Source organism: Pseudorasbora parva, chromosome 7, assembly GCF_024679245.1.
Source record: "Pseudorasbora parva isolate DD20220531a chromosome 7, ASM2467924v1, whole genome shotgun sequence".
In the NCBI taxonomy this organism is placed as follows: Eukaryota; Metazoa; Chordata; class Actinopteri; order Cypriniformes; family Gobionidae; genus Pseudorasbora; species Pseudorasbora parva.
The window spans coordinates 19,841,060-19,867,277 of record NC_090178.1 but is presented as its reverse complement, the minus strand read 5'-3'; the positions used below and the strand labels follow the sequence as shown (position 1 = coordinate 19,867,277).

Genomic DNA, 26,218 nt, shown 5'->3' with positions numbered 1-26,218 from the left:
GTTTTCATCTCTCTTCTCGTCTTGTCATTGCTTTCAGTGTCCTCATTTCTTTGTTCTTGGCTAACAGAGGTCAGTTGTCCTTTTTATGTGCATTACACCATATTGCTACTACATCTGCATTGAAAAAAACAGATTTATGCTGCTTGATCAATTTACTTAACTACAAGCTAATGCAACACAATTGCTTTACTTTTTTCCTAAATAATTTAAGTGCATTCAATCAACTTACATTTTTTCAAAATTTAAGTTTACTTAATTCGTTTGTGTTGGGATTATGTGAATGATTTTTGTTGGTTTAACTGAAACTGGGCTGAGGATTTTTATTGCCCAGCATGCTCTGGATCAGAAGAGTAAATGTTGAAATTAAGTGTTTTTATATATGTTCTTTTAATTGTAGACAACTACAACAATGTCAAATACAACCAGTTTTCCATTTAACTCATCATAAAGTATTAGAATCTACTCAATATATTTGAATTGAATTAGCAAAAAAAAAATAAGTTTAACTAATAATATACACTTAAAATGAAGAAATTAATATTGTGTAACCGATAGCCTTCAATTTAGTAAAAGCAAAAAAGTAAAAAATAAAAATAAATTAGTGTGTCATTTCCTTTTATACACAGTTAATTCTCATCTTTTAATGGCTATAAAATGTGTATTTGGTGCACAGAAAAAGGAAATTGTCTGATTGTGGAGGAGAGAAGCAAGCCATGCAGGAGGTATAATTTCATCTATGACCTAGACAGCTAGAGAAGAAAAAGAAAAAAAAGAGTTTACCTCACACTGTGTTTATGATACAATAATGCAATTAAAATGTCCTTTCTGCAGACTGGGTGGCAGTGGGCTGCTTTGTGAAATAGGGACCAGGATGTGAGATGTTGGAAACGCACTGAAAGTGGCTGTCAAGCTTTGTGCCTTTGGTATATTAATTGGTAAAGGCATAATCTTCAACTAGCAGAGCACCCATATTGCTGAGATTTGATTAACTCCGCTATAAACACAAGTCATTTTCCAGCAATTAGATACGTCTGTACTGTAGGAAAGCTAATATCCGGGAATGCCTATTTGCATTTTTTGAAATTATCAATATTAGACAGATTGGGCCAGTAAAATAAAATTAAATAAAAATGACATAAATTAGTAAATATTTCTGTATCACTACCTCAACCACACAATGAAACTCAGATCTTACTGAAAATAAATAGCAGTATATTGTGTATTCAGTATGAGTCAAGCTTCCCACATACACAATCAGCTGAGCTCAGATGGGAATTCACCCCTCAGTAATGAAGCTACACTCCACCTACATGACCGCTCCTGCACTGATGTCAGCGGAGAGATAATCAGGCTCTCTGATTGTTCATTAAACTCAGTCTAATGAGTTGGAGCTCTTAGACAGAGAGTTGATTTCTCAGTCCTATATTACAGAAGATATCCTTTAACACTTGCTGCTCTAGTGGGGCTGATTTCATTGAAACCATGTCAAAAAATCATTAATAATTAAAATTAATAAGCTAATTTGAATATCTTTGCCTTGACGTGTAGCCTACACAGCATTACAAATCAGAAACTTTTGGAATGAGGAAGGGGGAACATATAGGCACAAAGGCAAGTGGCAGATGCAAGTAAAATATACTTTGGTGAGTGAATAATACATTACATGATTCAAGTCAGATCTCAAAAATGATAATCTGCCCCGTGATCATATAAGTGACAAATCTAAGACTAAACAGCCTACACTGGTATACACTATACTGTTCAAAAATTTGGGGTCAGTGTGATTATTATTATTATTTTTTTTAAAGAAAATTAATACTCATAGTCAGCAAGTATTAATTAAATAGATCGAAATTGACAGTAAAGATTTTTAATAATGTTACAAAAGACTTCTATTCCAAATAAAGGCACTTTCTGAAAACAAAATATATCAGTTTCCATAAAAATATAGTATTACGCAGAACAACTGTTTAAAACATTGATAATATTAAGAAAAGTTTATTGAGCACCAAATCAACATATTAGAAAAATTCCTGTATAAACTTGGATTAACTGTTCATTTCACAATATTAATTAGTCTATTGATATTAATACTTTTTTCAAAGACAACTAAACAACCCAAAGTTTTAAACAGTGTCATGATTTGACACGGTGATTAAAATATAAACTAAAAATCAGGTCTAACAGGTTGTCGACTTGGATTGGCCAACGATCTCGCAATACATTACTAAAAAAATATCATAATTTGATCGTGATTTACACTTCACCAAACATGAGATTCCCATGTTGGCGAAATACTGATTGTGAATTTTGATCTCATGTGATTCGCTTTACTTTAATCTAGTACCAAAAAAAAGTATTGATGCAATATTCTGATGTATTCTGGATTGTGGCAGCACAGCCCTACAAATATAGATGATGTGCTAGCAGGCATCTGCCGAAATATTAAACTAAACCTATTTCAATTAAAGGACTGTGGCAAAAATCTAGAGGTGAAAACCACTGCGAGGTCATACAGACCTCCTACACCTTTCTCCTAAACTGCCTTTAAATCAATACTCCACATCCTGTAAGACAGATCCAGCGTGAAACAGTATCGTGGAGGTTTTCTGGAAGTGCTGTATCTGGGTGACATACTTGGCAGGGGGGGAGGGTAGGAGTAGATGCAGGCTCCTCGTGCCCAGCACAGCGGGAAAGGATTGCAGCCGCTGCTCTCCATCCGCTGGCCTCCTCTCTCGTCTCTCTCCCAGGCCCAGCGGCTCTCCAGCTCCCTGACACAGTCATAGGGAGCAGGGGGTGACCCCGGCCCACCGCGACGCACTTTGACCAGGCCACCAGGGATGGCCCTCAAAGGCTTGGCGCGGGGCGTGGTGTGGTGTGAGGTCACAGGAAGGTGATCGGTCAGCTGACTGGTGCTCTAATCCAGAAGTGTGAAAACATGAAGTGATGCACAAGAGCATGCGGTTAAGGGAACAAGGGCGGCAGGTAGATACAAACGCAAGGTGTCCTGGTCTTGTTTGCCTTAGAAGCTATTTTTGAAAACCACTAAAAAGTGCAGTGGAAAAAGATCCAGAAGTGACAGGGAAATCCCACAGCTGTCAAGAGAATTCCAGAGAATGGATATAGCAGGCAAGGCTGGAACAAAAGCAGAAATGTCGAAAAGAATAATCCTCACATGTTAAAATGCTTCCTTTGTAGCTTCCTTACTGATGTTCATCCAGATTAGGAGAGACTGCGGTGACGGCGTGTGTAACTTTCACAATCCAGCAGAGTGTGTCAGGATAGAACGTGTGTGTAAGAGGGTAGGATGAGAGAGAGAGAGAGAGAGAGAGAGAGAGAGAGAGAGAGAGAGAGAGAGAGAGAGAGAGAGAGAGAGAGAGAGAGAGAGAGAGAGAGAGAGAGAGAGAGAGAGAGAGAGAGAGAGAGAGAGAGAGAGAGAGAGAGAGAGAGAGAGAGAGAGAGAGAGAGAGAGAGAGAGAGAGAGAGAGAGAAAGAAAATCAGGCCAACTGAAATAAGAGGAGGGGTCTCTTTAAATATGCCAATGAGTTTTGTGAAACCAACTGCTATTGGCTGACCAGTTTATGTTTACAAAACACAGACCACCAAGCCAGCAGAAGTAACCGAGCAGGTTTTTCAGGGTCAGGCTTTGACCAGGATTAAGTTGGGCGTTCCAGCTTCTGTTTACATTCTCAGCATTGTGTTGCACATTTAAATACAAAGCATTTTCATTTCTAAAATACCTTAATCACCTCATGAATGAAGGTAAAAATGTTATACTGTATGCTTCACCAAGAGGCTGTTTGTGGCTTCTCAGGACAGCTGTGGGCTTCTCGTGGAGTTTCACGTAGAGAGGGACTGAAGGAATGTCCGTCAGCTACCTGACAAAGGCTCAAGGAAGGAAGCCTGTTTCCTGTTTTTGACAACAGGCCATACTCGCAGAGATGCACATAAATAAAAGATGAAACACTGCTGCAAATGTAGCTACGAGGATTTTTTTTACAAAGCAAGTGCATCAAGCTTTGCATTTTGCATAAATTCAACAAAATTCTTCATGTTGAAGTACTCTATTAGGTACTATGGCAACTGAAGAAATAGTTCAGAAGTTGTGTAATCCCAAACATACCTTTTCAGCTTACTAACTACAACAATGTCTTTGTTGTGTGCCATTTACTAAAAATTCTATCTGCAATGATATTGCATTCTGTCTATATTGACGTTTTGCTAAAGTCAGACAAAGAGAGAAAGAGAGAAAACACATATCATTCAGAAGGTGATTAGATGATAAAAATGAACAAATTAAGTAGTGACTTACAGATTGTCAACAATTAGTATTTAAAGAACCACTTAAATACAAATTTAGCATATTTTATAATATGTATAATATATGTTAAAAAAAAGTTTTAAAAAAGGTAAAAGTTTAAAAAATGTAAAAGTTAAAAGTTTTTTGATTGAATGATGACAATATTTAAAAAGAATGCTGGACAGCATATATAACGCATTATTTAATGCCAATGTCCCACCATGGACCTGACATCATAGGCTAATTCTGTTGTTCAGAGCCCCAGGTCTACGCAGTAGTGAGTGTGAATTGGAGCAGCGGTATCAAGATCCTGCACATATTCCTGCAGAACCAATCACAACCACATGCCATTGAACTTAAGTAGCGGTGTTGTACTCGAGACTCGGACTCGGTCTTGGACTTGTTCTCAAGACCATATTTTCATATCTTGATCTTGTCATGGACTTGTGTGCATTTGGAATTGGTATTGACTCGTACTCAAACATATTAGGAATATGACTTATTCCTGAGTCCACTCGAGTTATTTCATGATTATTACTGTATGTTAATAATTCTTTAAATTGATGTTTGGTAGACATGTCCAATGATTAGTGATTTTCTTGTGCGTAACTGTGCATGACTTGAACTCGTTCTTGACTCAGACTCAACCCTCTCTGAACTTGGTCTCGACTCGGACTCAGCCCTCTCTGAACTCGGTCTCGACTCGGACTCAGCCCTCTCTGAACTCGTTCTTGACTCAGACTCAACCCTCTCTGAACTCGGAATCAACCCTCTCTGAACTTGGAATCAATCCTCTCTGAACTTGGAATCAACCCTCTCTGAACTCGAGGCGTTTCTCAATGTCAAGGAAGGATCCTCGGAAGCCAGAATTCTAAGGATGCCACGTCATCGACATCCGACGAAGGACTGTTCCAATGTCGAGGATCCTCGAATTTCAACCAAGGACTGAGTCCTACGTTCGAAAAATATGTCATATACAGAAAAGGATGCATATGAGTAGCCTTCGTGCACTTCGCGTTCTCAAATCACCCACAATCCTATGCGCGCAGCTTCGCTATCTTCTGACGTTCCCGGAGTCGGAGCGTGAACGGGGCAAATATGCTTGTATCGGAGTTTGTAGATGGGAAGGAAGGAGACGGGAACCGGCGAACGTTCAACAACTTTATTATAAGTAATAAACAAAACGAAAGTAACACGGGGAAAACCCTCACGGGCGACTGCCCGCACACACATAATAAAACATAAACAAACCATAACATAAACTCCAGGCCTAGTCCTCTCTCGTCTTCCACGCTCCACATTTATACTCCAATCACTTTGCCGTGAGCCGAGACCGGTGTGGCGGCGATCAGCTGCCGCTCATTATCACTCCATCAGCCGGCTCTCACGGTCCCTCACCTCGCTGATTGCCACAATGCTTTTATTTACGTTACCAAACATTTGTTATAACCGTAGTAAATATACGTAAAGTTTAACGTTTAAATGCCAGTACAAATTACTACTGTATTGATATAAAAATATATACAAATAACGTTACACATAATGTTATTGATGGCCAACGGCCCTTTTCACTGACGTTATGACGCAATGACGTGCACTTGCTAGCCTGTTCCATTTGCGTGTTCTTCGAATCCTAATGAGGAGCCTCGCCTAGCCTCTGAAGGAAGTGACTTGGAAGGATCAGTCCTTCCAAGGAAGCATCCTTGACATTGAGAAACACCTTCGGAATCAGCCCTCTCTGAACTCGGAATCAACCCTCTCTGAACTCGGAATCAACCCTCTCTGAACTCGGAATCAACCCTCTCTGAACTCGGTCTCGACTCGGACTCAGCCCTCTCTGAACTCGGAATCAACCCTCTCTGAACTCGGTCTCGACTCGGACTCAGCCCTCTCTGAACACGGTCTCGACTCGGACTCAGCCCTCTCTGAACTCGGAATCAACCCTCTCTGAACTCGGTCTCGACTCGGAATCAACCCTCTCTGAACTCGGTCTCGACTCGGAATCAGCCCTCTCTGAACTCGGTCTCGACTCGGACTCAGCCCTCTCTGAACTCGGTCTCGACTCGGACTCAGCCCTCTCTGAACTCGGTCTCGACTCGGACTCAGCCCTCTCTGAACTCGGTCTCGACTCGGACTCAGCCCTCTCTGAACTCGTTCTTGACTCAGACTCAACCCTCTCTGAACTCAGTCTCGACTCGGACTCAACCCTCTCTGAACTCGGAATCAACCCTCTCTGAACTTGGAATCAACCCTCTCTGAACTTGGAATCAACCCTCTCTGAACTTGGAATCAACCCTCTCTGAACTCGGAATCAACCCTCTCTGAACTTGGAATCAACCCTCTCTGAACTTGGAATCAACCCTCTCTGAACTCGGAATCAACCCTCTCTGAACTCGGAATCAACCCTCTCTGAACTCGGTCTCGACTCGGACTCAGCCCTCTCTGAACTCGGAATCAACCCTCTCTGAACTCGGAATCAACCCTCTCTGAACTCGGAATCAACCCTCTCTGAACTCGGAATCAACCCTCTCTGAACTCGGAATCAACCCTCTCTGAACTCGGTCTCGACTCGGACTCAGCCCTCTCTGAACTCGGAATCAACCCTCTCTGAACTCGGTCTCGACTCGGAATCAACCCTCTCTGAACTCGGTCTCGACTCGGAATCAGCCCTCTCTGAACTCGGAATCAACCCTCTCTGAACTCGGAATCAACCCTCTCTGAACTCGGAATCAACCCTCTCTGAACTCGGAATCAACCCTGTCTGAACTCGGTCTCGACTCGGACTCAGCCCTCTCTAAACACGGTCTCGACTCGGACTCAGCCCTCTCTGAACTCGGTCTCGACTCGGACTCAGCCCTCTCTGAACTCGTTCTTGACTCAGACTCAACCCTCTCTGAACTCAGTCTCGACTCGGACTCAACCCTCTCTGAACTCGGAATCAACCCTCTCTGAACTCGGAATCAACCCTCTCTGAACTTGGAATCAACCCTCTCTGAACTCGGAATCAACCCTCTCTGAACTCGGAATCAACCCTCTCTGAACTCAGTCTCGACTCGGACTCAACCCTCTCTGAACTCGGAATCAACCCTCTCTGAACTCGGAATCAACCCTCTCTGAACTTGGAATCAACCCTCTCTGAACTCGGAATCAACCCTCTCTGAACTCGGAATCAACCCTCTCTGAACTTGGAATCAACCCTCTCTGAACTCGGAATCAACCCTCTCTGAACTCGGAATCAACCCTCTCTGAACTCGGAATCAACCCTCTCTGAACTCGGAATCAACCCTCTCTGAACTCGGAATCAACCCTCTCTGAACTCGGAATCAACCCTCTCTGAACTCGGAATCAACCCTCTCTGAACTCGGAATCAACCCTCTCTGAACTCGGAATCAACCCTCTCTGAACTCGGAATCAACCCTCTCTGAACTCGGAATCAACCCTCTCTGAACTCGGAATCAACCCTCTCTGAACTCGGAATCAACCCTCTCTGAACTCGGAATCAACCCTCTCTGAACTCGGTCTCGACTCGGACTCAGCCCTCTCTGAACTCGGAATCAACCCTCTCTGAACTCGGTCTCGACTCGGAATCAACCCTCTCTGAACTCGGTCTCGACTCGGAATCAGCCCTCTCTGAACTTGGAATCAACCCTCTCTGAACTCGGAATCAACCCTCTCTGAACTCGGAATCAACCCTGTCTGAACTCGGTCTCGACTCGGACTCAGCCCTCTCTAAACACGGTCTCGACTCGGACTCAGCCCTCTCTGAACACGGTCTCGACTCGGACTCAGCCCTCTCTGAACTAGGTCTCGACTCGGACTCAGCCCTCTCTGAACACGGTCTCGACTCGGACTCAGCCCTCTCTGAACTCGGTCTCGACTCGGACTCAGCCCTTTCTGAACTCGGTCTCGACTCGGACTCAGCCCTCTCTGAACTCGGTCGAAACCCACCAAACGAAGATTCAAATGTTCTGGTCCAGTCCTACCACATAGATATAAACAACATTACAAACTTGATTTTCACCACAGGGGGTCTTTAAGAGAGTGCTCAAGAGAAGATGGAGGTATGCTGACCTCTTCTTTTTCAACAGAGAAAAGGTCAAAAATTGAGTACAGGAAGAACTGTCCTAGTTATTCCTCTACGGATTACAGTACAAGTACTGTACCAGCAGAATTGTGCATTATTTTGTGCATATAATACCAGTCCCAAATTACTGTTTGATTGCAAAGCATAATGCAGAAAATTATTTGCTGTCATTTAAGTTTCACCTTGCCATGTTTGCCAGAGATATTAATTACCATTCCAAGCACTCATTCCCTATGGGGAGGGCAAACAGGTCATTTCCTGCTATACTAACCGCATTCTCAAATATCAGCTAATAGGCCCCATTTTGTGCTTAATAATGGTCTCCATAGATGCCATGCAGACACACAGGAACCCTACTGTCTAAAAAGGCCCTCCTTCCCTCCAACAGTAATGCCCTTGGCGATGGAAAGAAACAAGGTTAAAAATATGAAGCATCAGCTGATTGGTTGGGCATCTTGAATCTGATTGGATAATGTTCCAGTTCTCTCAGAAAAATATGAATGAATTAAAGATGCACCAGCAAACTACACATCTAGACAACACTCCCTCCTCAACACCACCAAATGAGCAAAGACAAAAAAAAAAACACCTACAATTACAGCAACGCAAGTGCTTACAGCATTAAAAAGTGGTTTTACATAAAATGAATAATACATCAAATGAGGGGGGAATTAAAATGCAGCTCAATTGTCATATGGGCAGCCCAAAGGCAGCTGACAGGCTTTGGAACAGACTGTGCTGATCTGCTTTACAGGAGAACATGCTCTACTCTACCCAATTCACATTCAGTAAATGGTGGATTAAGGTTAGGCTGACATTTCCCCAGATCAATTTGAAATTCACTTCAGAGAGAAAGAGAAAGTAAAAAGAGGTTGTCTTACCTGCATAATATGATATCCTGGAAATATCTGCAAAAAAATATAACAGAACCATGTTAGAGTTTATACAGCTCCAGAAACTATTTTTATTCAACAAAAGCATTGAAACTAGTGTGTTCAAGCACCAGTGTGTGTATAGAGAGCCCTCTAGCTGTCAATTGCCCTGGTAATCTACACACTCAACGTTTAATCAAATCACCAGCTACAGTCAAGAAGACTGTGTTTATGTGCACCATTTAGTGATAAATGCATCTAACCACTACACAGAACAGGAAAACAAACAGGGAAAAAAGATGAAATTACAATAAGCACAAATACTGCTACTAGACGGAAATTCTAAAACCTAGACCCAATTCAAACTCATCCTAAACTGCATCTTAAACGCAAGTTATTGACTCTTATTTTTAAACGAAACAAACTTTCTTTAGAGATTTGTGACTTTTAGTTTTAGTTAGATATTAGTTTTGAGGTTAATAGTGAACTGCTATTTAAAAAAAAGAAAAAAAGAAACACATTTAAGATTCAGTTTTTCTCTTCAGGGAAAAAGGAAAAAATATATAATTGACTCATCATGAACTGCTTACATTTTTGTCCAATCAAATGCTTTCCAGAATTAAAATTTCCCACCCTGACTAGCAAGCAGCAAATCATGGTCCATGGCTGTGATATAATTAAAAAATTTGAATCTTTCCATCTGTATAAAAAGTACTGTTTTAACAATACTGTATTTTCCAGAATATGAGTCACATTTTTGAAATGTGTAGAAGTGACTTAGGCTATATAAATGAAATTAACATCAAGTGTGCAAAACATGTCAAAATAGCACACATCTTGGCATTCATAATAAATTATATGCAGAATAAACGCATAAATGTTAAAATAATAAATGCAGTACTAATAAAACAAAATGTACTAATGAAACATGCATGTGTGCAATCTGTATTTTCCCCAACAATGCAATTTTGAACTGGTGCTACATATAGTCAGTCACGTGTGACTTATTTTCTGGAAAAAAATGTAAATATGTAAACAAATGAATGAAAATTGCACTCACTGAGCCGTTTCATGGAGTTTTAAAGGTTTCCATTTCTGTTTTTAATAGACTTTTGACATTTGTCCAAGGATCATGAACATAAAACTGAACATGAAAACAAGTTAGAAAATGAATATAATATAATATAATATAATATAATATAATTAATAGAATAGAATAGAATAGAATAGAATAGAATAGAATAGAATATAATATAATATAATATAATATAATATAATATAATATAATATAATATAATATAATATAATAGAATAGAATAGAATAGAATAGAATAGAATAGAATAGAATAGAATAGAATAGAATAGAATAGAATAGAATTTCCCAAGAATCATTAACATAAAACTGAACATGAAAGAAAATGTTTGTGTAGAATAAAATGGAATTCTGTCCGGGGATCATTAACATAAAACTAAACACAAAACATTTTTTTGTTTTTTTTTTTTTGTCTAGAACACAACACAATAGAATAGAATTTTGTCCAAGGACCATTAGTATGAAACTATGGCGCACAGATAGGACAGAGTGATGCAAAAAGCACAGAATGAGGTCATTCTTGAGCCCACTGCTCACTCAGACTCTATCAGCAGGTCAGCCAAAGGCTGAGCGACGATCAGAACCACAGAAAAGTCTGCCTCATTATACGGGGAACGCTGGATAATCTTTTCATTGTAGATGCAGAATTTCACTTTAATTGGAATGCAGTGCATTTCAGCCATTTGAAGCATCAGTATCTCACACTGCATTCTGATGAAAAGGTTAATAAACAAAAGGTGGCCAGACTGTGTAATTCTGTGATGATAAATAAGACTGCATTTCATTTAAAGGTCAATGCAGTACTCTACAAAACCTATAAAACTACAAAGTCTGGATTGTTTTTATCTGCCAGCAACCAACTTTCACTCGATGAACTCTGTTCAGCTTTAGAGCTTATGCCAGTGAAATCTTCTCATAAACAGCTATCAAACTGGCAATCAACCTAAACCTCACATAGCACTACAAAGGAAAATAAAAGCAAAGCAGACAGTAATTGTAAAAAAACAGACAGTTCAGAGAAAAAACACTGAAGCCATCCTTCATAGAGAACAGAGAAGATCATAAATTGTCATAAATGAACACACAAATAGCATTCATCTATTGTGATAGGCTGCGCTGTAGCTCCAGGTCTGAACGCAAGAGTGAGAGAAGGGAGAGATGTTATCGCTAACATAATCTCCTGATTGATTCATCACACCAGCCCGAGAAAGTGTTCAATTCCAAAAACTGACAGTCATGCTACAGCAATATTTTCAACAGGAATATAACAAATGTCTCTGTGTATAAATGAAAAACACAAAAACATTCAGTGATCTGCGAGAAATAAACAGTCATAATATACTATCATATTTTTGCAATATATCAGCTTTAACAAGGTGGTCTAAAAGATTAACCTCCAGCCATGACATCTATTTTCACCAGCTCGGACCAAAACTCAACCACAAGAAGCTGGTTTTATCTAGATTTCCCAACGAAAAAGCCAAACTACGCAAGACTAAAGAAGGATGACAGCCAATATCTTAATGATGCCTTTATTGCTTATTGAATAACAGCCAAATGATCTTGCACAAGTTTTCTGAGAACATCAGTTGTTATTATGAAACGCTGATGCCAAGTTATTATGACACCCAGAGCATTTTATACAAAGAATAAATCTAGGAAATATAGTGAAAATTAAGAGTAGAAACAATATATATATATACATATTATTGTCTTCTTGAAAGCAAGTACAAATCGAGTCAAAAACCAGATGTGTGTTTCACTCAGGGCAGAGGATAGGAGGGCTCTTAAGCCACAGGGGAGGAGGAAGAGTAAAAGTGAGAGACAGCGAGGAGAGGATTGACCTCTCTCAACAGCATCTACAAAAGACATCCATCAGTGCAAAGCCCCCCTCTGCTTACAGCACACAAATCCCCCCGTTTTTCTTAACCTCTTATCTTTCCTCCCAGCAGTCACACCATAGTGACACTGCCATAAAGACTCATTATGTTGGTGCTGACTGACAGAGGCTGAATTGAGAGCCGTTTTAAAGTACATATATGGGTAAGAGGACTTTAATTAGACCTTGTTTAATACCTGGTATTAATCACCTAAAAATTAGAATTCTGACCGCAATAGACAGCAATTTAATTAACAATTTCATGGTCCAGAAAGATCGTAAAGCCATCATCAAAACATGTGACTCTAGTCATTCAAGCTTAATTTTATGAAGCGACGAATATACTTTGTGTGCACAAAAAAGACTTTATTCAACAATTTCATCTAGCCTGTGTCAGACTCTTACGCTAAACAGCGCAGCGCCTCGTAGTTCTACGGCAGGACGGCTCGTGCGCATGCGTCGTGGTGCTCACGTCAACAACAATGGCCAATGGTAAGCTGGTGTTCTGGAAGTGCTGCGTAAACAACTTAAAGGGTTACTTCAGCGATTAGCATATGGCTTTGTATCAGTAGAAACCCTGGAATATATTCAAATTATTGTCCTTTCCCCCCTCATATCTCCCTGAGACAAGAGATTTATGCATTTTATTTCTGGAAAAATTCCTCCTATGATGCAAATTGACGATTTTTGCATCATAGGAGGAATGTTTGCCCAAGGGCTAAAGACTACAGCCAGCAGAGGGAGCCATTTCCGCATGTTTTGAACCCACGCATGGGGGATGGGAGATTACACTCAGCTGGCAGGGAGAGCTCAGCTGGCAGCTACAGGCACTCATTTAAACAGAGCTATGGTCTGCAATGTAAGTCTTTTAACTTCTCAAATTAATTTCTATGAAAGTTAAGCTTGTAAAGGCATGAACTGAAACGCGCCAGACTGAACTCGCGTTGGGAATGTATGCCGCGAGTGTAGTCGCGATTACCTCAGCTCTCATCACTCGTGCAGTTAGTGCTCAGTGCTGTGATACTCGCGCGGTGACTCACTCATTATATTGAACAGACACGTTCAGTTTTTAATTGTGTCTTCTCTAACTCAGTCACTGTAATCAAGTTGGTAGCGTTGGCAATGGCACAGGGCAGCGAAGCATTCTGGGAATTGTAGTCTTTCATCCCCATGGGACAAAAATACATTTTCTGTCTTTTCTCTTTTCTTTGTTCGCAAGCTTTTCGCTGTCTATATTTTTAATAACCGGTCTCACGCGAGAACTCCAGTCTGACGCATGTGGGATCTCATGTTGTTTCCTTGCCATTTCTCGCATGTGTTTGCTTGTGAAACTTAGTTTGAGGATGAGAGAGCCGTCGGCGATTCTTCCTCTTGTACAGTCATGCAATGTGAAACACCTCGTCGCCGATCCATCGTGCAGTGTGAACACAGCAGCGAATCAATGCTGGCCCAGATATACAGTGTGAAAATAACAGTGACACAACGAGTTTGAAAAATGTGCAGTCTAAACTCGGCATAAGAGTCTGGCACAAGCTTGATATTTTAGTTTGTTTTCACTCACTTCATAAAAATAAGGTTGAACTACTGGAGTCCATGTTTTTTCTACCTTTCTAGCCCATGAAAGTGTTAATTAAATTGCTATGGAGGGGGTCAGAAAGGTCTCGGATTTCATCAAAAATATCTTAATTTGCATTCCGAAAATGAATGAAGGCGGTTTGGAAATACATGAGGGGGAGCAATTAATTACAGAATTTTCACTTTAAGAACCGTTTTCATTAATCGGCTCATAAGTGGACAATGGCAAATACAGGTGTAAATGGGAACAAACGTTTTTTGAACTTCCAAAGGTAGCTGAAACACATTAGACCAGATTGCTTTTTTAGTTTAGACGCTCATGTGGTTGAATGTGTTCCAACAACCACAAAAAAAAAAAAAAAAAAAAAAAACTACATCCTTAAAAATAAAGGTGCCAGGAAGTACCAAAAATGGGTTTTCACAGTGATGCCATAGAAGAACCATTTTTAGTTCCCCAAAGAACGATTTTGTGAAAAGTTCTTTAAAGGGGGGGTGAAACAGTCAGTTTCAGTCAATCTCATGTCAATCTTGAGTACCTATAGAGTAGGATTGCATCCTTCATATCTCCGAAAAGTCTTTAGTTTTATTATATTTATAAAAGGAATATAGGCTGTACCGAGTCTTTCTGGAAAAAACCGAGCGCCTGGAGGCGTATCGTGTGGGCGGAGCTAAAGAATGACGAGCGTGCAAAGCGGTGACGTCCTCAAGCGTGGAGAAACCCATGACTATCTCAGCTAATAGATATATGATCCAGAATCAAATCTGAGGTTGAAATAAATTGAACAGGAGAAACAGCAACAGCAGGACGTCCGTCTCAGTGGTATGTACTGTATTTAGTGCCATGTCAACATTTGTGTGTGTTTACTCGCAGTTTATGAGGACATGATTCGGTTTATGGACTATTGTATGCGACTAAACCTTAGCAGTAGCAAGCAAAATGGTTTTGCACGTCAGACTAGTGTAACGTTATACATAGAACAACAATGGAGTAACCGTTAGCGCATTTGAATGACGAAGCACGCAATCGTGTCGTTTACTGATGTTTACTCACGCGACGGTAGCCAACAGCACAGACATTTGAAGCAGTTTTACTCACCGGCTGCTTCCAAAGCAGGAACGAACCTTTATCGCTGGGACTACTCCGTCAAAAACACACTTCTTTGGTATGATTTGGTGAAGTCCTGTGACAGTAGTGACCGTGGAAATCCACTTTGCGACACGACTGAAGCGATGTTGTGAAGCTTCCCGTCATTTCTGCGTTCAAATCGGTTCAAATGCAGCGCTGCCTTCCCGGAATGCTGTACTGAAGCGTTGAAGTCGCTTGACGTCACCCATAGGAATAAAGTGGAGCGCGGCGTGACAGAAGTGTTCACGGACGACTGGATCTGCAGCTTGAGCGAGTGTTTATGGGCGTGCATTTCCTCTCTCGCACTAGTCGCGCGTGCACCCTACCGGGATAAGAGCCGTACGGCCCATACAAGGACCTTCCGCTCTGTTGACGTCAAGCGGACCCATACTCGAAAAAACTCTCAGAAACTTGTGAGAAACCGGAAGGAGTATTTTTAACACAGAAATACTCCATCAAACGTCCAACATTAGTTTTTGAAACTTTGTCTATGTTTAGGATGGGAATCCAAGTCTTTAACAGTGTAAAAAGCTCAGTATGCATGAAACAGCATTTCACCCCACCTTTAAAGAACCATTTTTTAAAAATCATTTTATAGTCTAAAGAACATTTTTGCACTACAAAGAAACTTTTGTGTAATGGAAAGGTTCTTTGGATAAAAAAGGTTCTTCATAGAACCATACACCCTGCCAAAGTACCTTTATTTTTCAGAGTGTACTCTCCACCTACTTACTTAATGTGTAAACATTATGGAAGTGCGCTAGTCAGACAGGATTTAAACTTTGTCGGCTGAAGACCCAAGTTTTTAAATGAAAAACGAACCAAGCACAATGTTCTCTCACCATTCCTGATTCCTAACAGACATTCACAGTGTCTGCGGTGGTCTTGAGGCTGTCAGAGCAGAAACGAAAGCTGCTTCTCTGTGTTTTTCCGTCGTCTCAGAGCACGTTCATATGTAAATGGCACAAGCTTATTTTGTCTATTAGATCAAAAGATCTGAAAAAAGCCCATACATTTAACCGTCCACAGAACATCCCCTCAAAGAAAGAGATGGATTAAATCTCCAGGTGTAAAAAGGAATGTGTCTCCCTCATCTACTAGTGATTCGATCGAACAAAAGGCATCTTAATACCAGGTGAAAACAGGACCTGAACCAATGCAAGGTGACAGGGCTTTACCGCTGATGACTTCAAGGGGTGGTTTACCCCAAAAAAAGACAATTGGGTCATTTTATTCACCCTTGTGCAGCTCCAAACCTATGATTTCTTCAGTGAAACATAAAAGAAGGTATTTTGAAGAATGTTTTAATGTTGTCCATAGCGATAACATTGATTTTATTATTTGAAATCAAGAGACTCCCCTTTTTTTTAATATATATATATATATATATATATATATATATATATATATATATATATATATATATATATATATATATATATCTTCTTTTGGGTTCCACAGGATGATGTGACAAGAACAGTCCCCCAAAAAGTAAAAAATCAGCATTAAAAAGAAATCCGTCAGACAAAAATGTCTCATCGCTGCTATATGTGTTGACCCCTGTCACTCTGTAATATAATAAAATGAAACCCTCAGCCGTTCTAAAACAGTTGAGCGCAGACCTCTGCCAATCAATAGGAATAATAACAGGGAAAATTGTCACTATGTCACTACGGCCTAAAAGCAGCCCAGGATAATTCCACTAATGAATAGCCCATGAGGAGACAGACCCTGAGGCCTGGTTGAGCCGAATAAATCCACATTCCACTCATCATGTCCTGGCTTAATAAAATACACCTGACAATTCCAGTGCTCGGCTTGAGCTGCACTTACGGTAGGAGAAACTGGGTCTTCTTTACCAAATTATCTTTATGTGCTTCTGGACAAAGTCATGGTAACATGCAAATATTCACCCATGCAAAAAACAATTTCATCCATGCAAGCCATCACCAAATCAACACTCAGGGATCAATACCAGATTACAAAGAGTAGAGTCCAACACTAGTAAATCGAAGGTGCCATTTAAATCTACATCTACAATGCCAGACAAACCATGCAAGGTATTTAGCTCAGTTATTGAATGAACAAAATATATGGAAACATTCAATAACTACACTACCATTCAAATGTTTAGGGCGGGTACGATTTTCAAATGTTTTAGAAAAGAGTGCCTTATGCTCAAAAAGGCTGCATTTAACTGATCAAAATACAGTAAAAACATGTACCTTATAACAATTTAAATGACTTTTCTATTTTTATATATTTTAATTTGTTCCTGTGATGACAAGGTTGACTTTTAGAAGCCATTACTCAAAAATAATCATTGACAACAGCTGCACTGCTTCATAATTTTGCGGTTTTAGCACTTCTTTGATGAATATAACATTCCAAATAACATCATTTATTTGAAATAGTTAAAAAAAAAGTAAGTTAATACTGTCATGTTTAATCAATTGAATGCATCCTTGCTGAATGAAAGTATTAATTTACTTCACTAATTGAGTTCAGTACAAAGTTAACCTCAGCATTTGTGTCATAGCACAACTAAAATTATGTATTGTCCCTCGTTTTCTTTTAAAGAGATGAAAATGTAGGTTACTGTGAGTGACTTACAATAGAAGTGAATGGGGCAAATAGACCAAATGTACACAAAATGCACATTAAAATGATTTAGTGTCAATAATTGCTTATTAACCAACAGTTCTCTGTGAAGTTGTTCATTTTTTCAACTTTGTTTCCATTACACAACATACAATTTAAGATGAATGCAAAAAATCTGCTAAAATCTGCCAAAGCTTGCCTCCATTAACTTCCATTGTAAGTGCCTCAACCTTGGTTTTGCGATAAAGAAAATAAGGGGATGAGTCAAAGTCTTTTTTCTGGTAATCAACGACACAAATGTTGTCACTGTCAACTGAGCTAAACTTCTATTAAACCCATAATATCCCTTTAATGGTGTCCTTATTCGTCAAGCCAAGTTGACTGTAAGGTTACTGAAAATGACATAACAGTATAGTTTTCAAAAACGTACATCAGCGCTGATTTAATGTATAAGCAACATTCGCTCTGTCTGCCTGGTGGATCATTCCAATACCTGCAGCGGACCAAAGCTATGTTGAGACTTGTCAAATACACAGGAATTTGTTCTAAACAAATGTTGCAGTGCATTACAGATAACCTACATATAGCAAACAACATTCAAAAACAAAACCTAATAAACGACTACACAGATAAACAACCATGTAAAAAAAACACAACAAGCTAAGGACCCTATCTTCCTATCACATACCTAAACCTAAAAAATGAACCAAAACATTCTAACACATTTGTAAGATTGTATGTGTTTAGTGGTGATGGCTACACACACACACACATACACACAGGGACACACAGGGACACCTCTTTTATTTAGTATTTGAGGTTCAATTTTGAGGCTGACTGAAAATACACCACCACATAAAAACATAGCCTCAAGCGCAGCTCTGCACCAAGCCAAGCCTCCTGGAGTTCTTCCGATCACATTTGCATTGGAAATATGAAATATGGCTTGAGGTAACCCTACTCCACCCTGAAGCAGAAAAAAATGCCCTTTGTTTTATAGATGATCCCATATGCGAGTACGCAATGCAAAGTTTTCAAATTAGATGCTTTACCTAGATGTGTTTTTATGAAATACGCTTCCGACCCTAAGCTGCCTGTTAGAAACTCTCTTACTGTCCTGGAGCAGCTTGTAAATAATAAATGATTACCATTACACAATGCCCCCGTGATTAATGTCTGCACTATAAAAAAGACATACGTACCTGCACTAGCACAACTTAGAAAACTCCAGAACTGCATGATGTATTTCCATGTACCTTTCCAGGCCCTTTCCTCAGTGCCGCTTACCTGTGCTAATGACGTAACGCTAGAGAATACCTGCAAAGGTTCCCGGTGCCCACACATAACCACGCCCATAGAAGCCCCGCCCACAACATAACTCTGCTCTGATTGGTCAACATCCACATAAAGCAGGTGAACAGCAAACACTCACTAGGACTCATTTCAGTGAATCGGCTCTTTCAAACGGTTTCCTGCAATCAACCGGTTCTGTAATAAGCTAGGCAGCATTGTTTTAGGTTTTTTTACATCAAGGTTATTTAAGTTAGGCTATGTAGAGTTCAAACTTTTTGATAAAATTGCATGTTGTTGATTAAAAAAAAGTGATTTAAGAATGAAGCTTTCAGAAAAGTTGTGCGATGGGTTTAACAGATTCAGTAGAAGAACCGACTCGAAAAACCTGATTAGTTCACGAATTGGTCAGAATAAAAATAATAAAAATAAAGAATAGCCTACAACTTTGATAAACATAATGTTATATGGTTAATACTGTTCTCCTTGCTAATTTTTGCAGCTTTTCCAATTTTCTTTTTGAGAAAATAATAGAATTTATTATAACCAGTTCCCCAGAATATTTAACAATGTTTCCGAGATATTGGGGTAGCGTTAAATGAAGCAGGCGACTACACTACCTAATTAATTACTATTGGCAGAACTAGTCACAAAGTGAAAATACATATTTGAATATTTTGGTAGAAAGCATCATAGGGCAAATAAAGCTTGCCTGCGCACTAAACTGGTCGCATTGTTTGTCTTTTGTTATTGTTTTCAGTTCACCATGTGAACAGAAACAGTCTGACAACAATACACAGCCCATAACACAACACTTAATTCAAGATAACAAACCAACAGTGATCTAGACATAATTGCCCCGGGTTATTAAACAGGCAGATGCGACGCATTTTCTGTGAGGAATAAAACATTGGGAATGGCTTGAAATTTCTGTGTATGGTCTCTTTCGCATTGCCAGGAGCACTTTGTCCTGTAAAGCCGCGCACAGCTGACTTTTATCAGCAATTTCATAATGGTACGGGAATCCTGCACGCTGCAATACAAAAACACGCCTCGCATTCGCAATCTAACGCGACACAACATGTCAGATTGGCCCAGGGAAGCCCACTCTTCAGGTCCAAGTGCAGAGCCCCTCACGCTATGCTACCAGGCTAACTCACTTATTGCAATTATTATAGCAAATATAAAATGTGCATTCTTGACCAGGATCGATATTTACCGTATTCTTTTCATCAACTGTCTCCAAAAACGCGCCCTCTTGAAAAAAACCCTGTAATCTTTGGCTTTGGTTTGTATCCCGGGTTAACGCTGTATGTGGGTCCGTCCAGGCTCCGTGGGGTCTGTAGTGGATCTGAAGCCGGAATCCTCCCTCTTGCTCTCACTCTTGCTGCTGCTAGTGATGACCGATTCGCGAATGAATCATTATGCTGAACCGACTCTTTTTAATCGTTCTTTAGAACCGACTTGCAAAGCGTTTGCAAATCAATGGACTGTAATGAGGTTTAAAATGTATATGTGACACGAGATAGGCGCATCATCAACAACAACAGAAAAAATTATACGAAAAAATAAAATCATTCGGTCCCAATTGTCGAGTAAATTAAAGCATCAGATGCAAACCATATTTAACATTTACATACGTAACACACGTTTGTATAAACAGCGATATGCAATGAATTTAACTAGTAGACTTTCTGGGAACTCTTTGTGACGGTGATTCAAATGAATCAAATCAGTTCGCGGAACCGAATGGGTCGAACGAACCGATACGGTAAATGAATCGGGCTTCCCGACGCTGGCTGCTGCTGCAACTCTGAATCGCTCGCTCCAATATGGCTGACTCGACCTGAGTCCGGCATTCACAAAAATATTAACTAGCTGACTAAAATTTTCTGATGGAAAAAATAAGCTATATTACGGTAGACTATATTATAGATTGGCCTATTAAAAAAATATATTAAAAAAGCCTACCTTATTGTATCCACTTGACTGCACAAGTATGACATGTACCTGTCAACTTTACCCAAATGTGCTCACAAAATATTTCTTTGACATCAAAACTAATAATTTCCACGAATCAAATGTCTGTTATTTTGCTTCTCAATTATATAAATTCATTATGCCACGCACACCAGCTCTCTGAAAGCACTAATATGTGCTGCACGCCTACACACACACAATCCAGGGACTTAGGGACAGGATAGATGTGTGCTGGCTTTGTCTTCCAGACACATCCCCAAAATTCCTTCCAGTGACGTCTGACAGTTAGATGGTTGACCCCAGGGTCAGAGTGTTACACATCAGCCAATCACTGCTCTCTGCATGGGCGGCAAAAATACAGCCAAAGGCCCCTTCTGCAAACACCTCCAGAGAGGGCTGATCCAGAATGGCTCCATGTTTATTAAGTCATATTTATTTAAATATTTAAGGCAAATACTGACTCCACATTAGCATTGCTATTCTAAGATTTGATATTAAACAAATCCATCTTTGCTAGAGAAAAAGGGCTGATCTAGGAGAAAATTATGAATGCTTTTGTTGTGCTAAAAAATAGTTCTATTCTCGAAGCGGAATATTTTACCTCAAAATATTTTTTTTTAAATAATATATTTGTTAGAAATTATAATTCATAAGAAAATGCCTACTTTTAATTAAATATCATATCAATATTTTATATAATTGTATGTAGTCAAATGATTTTCACTACAATAAATCCCATATACGCCACACCCTTTTTCTAATTATTGTAATGTGAAAAAATACATATATATTTATACATTTATCCAATGTATTTATAGTATACATCATCATAAAACCAGGGGCATTATTTGGAATTTAATTTATATTTATTTTGTTACAAAAACAGATAAGTGCATATAATTACAGTAATTATTTTGTGGTATGTAATGTTATGTAATAATGTGAATGTTAAAAAATAATGAAAAATGTCAAAATGCAAACAATTTAAAATGTCTAAATATTTTTTATTATTATTTATATATTTACATTAATTTTGGTGGGGACTAAATATGACCCATACATTTATAAGATTTCCCCAAATAATTTCTTATATTAAATAAATAAAGCCCCTTGCAAAAATCCAGATAGATAGACAAGAGTCTTTCAAAGAGTTCCATACAATCTTCAAGCCACTCCAGAGTTGCACACTGTTACACAATCTCCTCATTATGGCTTCAGTCCATCCTCAGGCAGTGCAGGACCTCAGTTCCCTTTTGATCCAGGGCTTTTCAGGAAACTGTGTACATGGCAGCTCCACAAACCTCACCCGATTCTATATTCAGCTCTTTTGGAATAAGATCAGCTTTTAAAAGGAGCGAAAGCTTTCAAATTAATTCAGAAAGATATATTAAACTGTTATTTATATTTTACAGCTATAAGCTTCAAAGACTTTGCTTATGCTCAGGCTATACCGAAAAAAACATTTCCACTGTTGAGATTTAAGCAATCCCATTCCTAAAGTAGCATATACGCTTCAAAAGCACTGCAGTCGGTTTTTTATTTATTTTATTTATTTGGCTAGCACATAAAAAAAAAAATAATAATAATAATAATAATAATTAAGAATTTCTGAACATTGACTCAATAGACGATGTTTCTCAATAAAATTCATAAAAGTAAAGAACAGAATAGCGTATTTCTAATAGAGGCTCATTGTAATGCAGTGTTACAACATGCCCCATCTGCGCAACTGGGATTTAAACCGCACCTTGTGTCTTCTGCTGGTTAGGTCAACATTAAAGAACCATCTTAACTGTTAAATAACAGATATAAGATTAAAATAATATCATCATTTTTCTTATTTTAAAGGGGTCATATACAGTCCCTGACAAAAGTCTTGTCGCTTATCTATTTTCTAGAAATACCTGATATTAACCTGACTTTTTATTAATTAATTGCTGTTAGAAATAGCTCATATGAAAAGCTAAAACCCTCCCAAATGATGTTTAATGCACTGAAATAAATAATTTTCACAGAAAAAAATATTTATCATTTAATCAAGACAGAAAGGTCAAATTTTGGCAAGACAAAAGTTTTGTCGCCTATACAGAAATTGAACAAATTTACTGCAAATACAAAAATATGTCAGCAAATTAAGTTGTGGTGCTGTGAGATCCAAATGTAATATCTTGTATGACTTCCATGAGCTTGAAGGACTGCATCCATGCGGTTTGGCAAGGATTCATACAATTTATTGATGAAGTCATCAGGAATAGCTAAGAAAGCAGTCTTGCATGCCTCCCAGAGTTCATCAATATTCTTTGGTTTCGTCTTCCATGCTTCCTCTTTCATCCTACCCCACATATGCTCAATGATGTTCATGTCTGGTGACTGGGCAGGCCAATCCTGGAGCATCTTGATCTTCTTCGCCTTGAGGAACTTTGATGTGGAGATGGAAGTATGCGATGGAGCACCGTCCTGCTGCAGAATTTGGCCTCTTTTATGGTTGGGAATAAGAGGTAGCTAAGATTTCTTGGTATTTTAGACTATTGATGTTGCCTTCCACCCTGCAGATCTCTCGCACACCCCCATACTGGATGTAACCCCAGACCATGATTTTTCCGCCACCAAACTTCACTGTTTTCTGGGTGAATCTCGGATCCATTCGGGCACCAGTAGGTCTCCTGCAATATTTGCAGCGACTGTGGTGTAATTCAACAGAAGATTTATCTGAAAAATCCACCTTCTGCCACTTTTCCAGCGTCCATCCTTTTAGCAGGCTGTGGGCCTTGGCAAATGCCACACGGTTTTTCAATTGTCTTTTGTTTAGTGCTGGCTTCTGGGCACTGATTCGACCATGGAGGCCATTTCGTAGTGTTGTAGTCAAGACCACCTAAACCGAGACCAAGACAAGACCAAGACTTTGAAGGGCCGAGACCAAGACAAGACCAAGACCAAGACAGGCCGATACCGAGTCAAGACCGAGACCAATGCATGTCCCCACACTTATGATAAAATGTGGAATATGCATATGATTGGCACTTCTCTCATATGTGTGGGTGTGTAAGTGTACCATGAGAGAAGTTTTGATCAAATAATCAAAAGGCATTGCAGCTTTGTGGGAATAAATCTTTTTCTCCTATAACCAAATAACACTTAACTTTTCGTCAATGGGAGGCACTGAAGACGACGTTTGATTACAATCTATGGTGGACACAAACACCAAACTGACACTAACAGAGTTTTGTGTTTTGTTTTGTGAAAAGCGCTCAATCCCATTTTAAAACTCAAAGTTCCCTAAGAATGCTAATCTGGAAGAGGTATTAATCTCAGACACAGTCCATTATGTCTTAAATGAATGTGAATAACAGGAGGTGGAATATGTATCATACAGATATGCATTAGTATGCTGCTTAAGCAAATTATTTTACATATGTACATATTTTTCATTTACAAATTGAAAATGTTATTGTGCAGCTTTATTGTGCAACAACAAGGAAAAGAAACCCTGTACTTGCATTTTTTGATTAACTACAGTTTGATTTAACACATATCTCACATGTGCAGGGTTTTTCCTGGGTCAAAAATGGTCTTTGGTGGTGGCTGAGACACAGACACAGACACAGACACACAGACACACACACAGACACACACACACACACACACACACACACACACACACACACACACACACACACACACACACACACACACACACACACACACACACACACACACACACACACACACACACACACACACACACACACCTTTTTTTTTTTAAATGCAACGAAACAATCATTTTTTTATTATCTTATGTTTATATCTCATATTATGTATGATCTCTTATCTTGATGTTTCTTTTGTTCCAACAGGTTGAATTGTTTTGGTATATAATCATATCAATATTAGAAATAGCATTAACAGTTAACAAATAGCCACATTTTCTGCCATATACAATTTAATAAATTGATCAGCTAGCTAACAAACCACTTTGTTCTGTTTTCACCTCACTCCAGTCTAAACTAAATGATTTTAGACTATTTATTTTACTACACATTCAACATACATAAGCTGAAATACTGTGGATAGTTAAAACTAACAAATATTACTCTCCACTCTTGCTAAATTGGGTAAGCGCACTTGTGTTCTCATTTCTGAGGTGTTCTGAGTAAATGATTAAACTGATTCGTTCAGTTCATTGTTGAACAGATCAGTTCTTATTACCTTCGTTAAAATGATTCGGTTCAAATTAGTCATTTGGTCGTGAATCGGACATTAGCAGACCCGTTGTGTGTGAATCACGGCTGTCAGAACATCGCGGAAGGTTTGTCACACAGAAAACACTTAACTGGATAGAAATTGTTTCCTGTTTATTTAATGTATGATTTATGTCAGCTGTTTAGCTGGTCAAATGTTTTTTGAGCGCAATTCACAGCGAGCGGTACTTCAAAACAGTTGTCCGAACGCGCAACGTTCAACATGGATTCGGTTTTCTGAACTTTTGATTTAGCTTAATATGTGAAGTATCACAGAGAGCTTATCTGCTTATTTTGAAGACAGAGGGAGTGCGCGCAGGGTGGAGTTCTCTGCTCTTTATATGCCTTCAGCTGTGGTCTTGACCGGTCTTGAGACAAAATCCCAAGTCATCTTCGCCCGAGACCGAGACGAGACCGAGTAAAAATGCGGTCGATACCGAGACGAGACCAAGACCTTTAAAAAGTGGTCTCGAGACCGGTCTCGAGACCAAGACCGATCTCGAGTACTACAACACTACCATTTCGAGACAGAATCCGACAAACTGTTCTGGTTGACACAGGGACTTCAGGTGACCAGGTCTCGTGGAGCTCTGCTGCAGTGGAAAATGGGCTGGCCTTGGATTTTCGAGCCAACAAACGGTCCTCTCTAGCAGTTGTCTTGCGGGGTCTTGTCAAAAATGGGCTTGTCAAAAACGTCTCCAGTCTCTTCAAATCTTTTTTTTATCCTCTATACTTGACGCTGAGACACATTGAAGGTGTCTGCCACATCACCAGTGGATCTGGTCTTCAGCCTCTTGATAATCAAAACTTTAGTCTCAAGGTGAATCTTAGGCATGTTTGCAGAGGTCTAGTTGCAGTTGATGTGAAGGTCTAGTGTACTGGGGTTCTTTTTATACAAACTTGAGACCTAATTGATCCATTATTAGTCACAGGGGAAGCTATGACAAGGTGACAACACTTATGTCTTTGCAAAAATTGACTTAATGGGCTTTACCAAGCTGTGAATATTAGAATACTTTTTGAAAGTTTAGTTTTTCACTGAAACATTATCACAAAAGCTGGTGGGATTAAAATGAGCCATTTCTTGTAAAAAAAATCTTGATTAGAAATATATTTCAGCGGCACTTTAGGTTAATTTGTACACAAGCGACAAGACTTTTGTCAGGGACCGTAGAAGGC

The 26,218-nt window shown here is 39.3% G+C and overlaps 1 protein-coding gene across 7 annotated transcripts in view; it reads right to left on the bottom strand.

The window, feature by feature from the left end:
* ptk2ab (protein tyrosine kinase 2ab) overlaps window positions 1-20,219 on the bottom strand; it is a 76,070-nt gene extending 55,851 nt beyond the window's left edge. For 4 of the 7 annotated variants that reach the window (XM_067448475.1, XM_067448478.1, XM_067448477.1 and 1 more), the window contains exon 1: window positions 2,638-3,268. In XM_067448475.1, coding sequence (XP_067304576.1) covers window positions 2,638-2,719 — 82 coding nt within the window. In that variant the 5' untranslated portion in view covers window positions 2,720-3,268. Of the gene's footprint in view, window positions 1-2,637; window positions 3,282-9,266; window positions 9,294-18,733; window positions 18,822-20,040 lie in introns of those variants that run through there. The other 3 variants (XM_067448480.1, XM_067448476.1, XM_067448481.1) reach the window with 3 other exon arrangements.
* Between the last annotated feature and the right edge of the window lie 5,999 nt (window positions 20,220-26,218).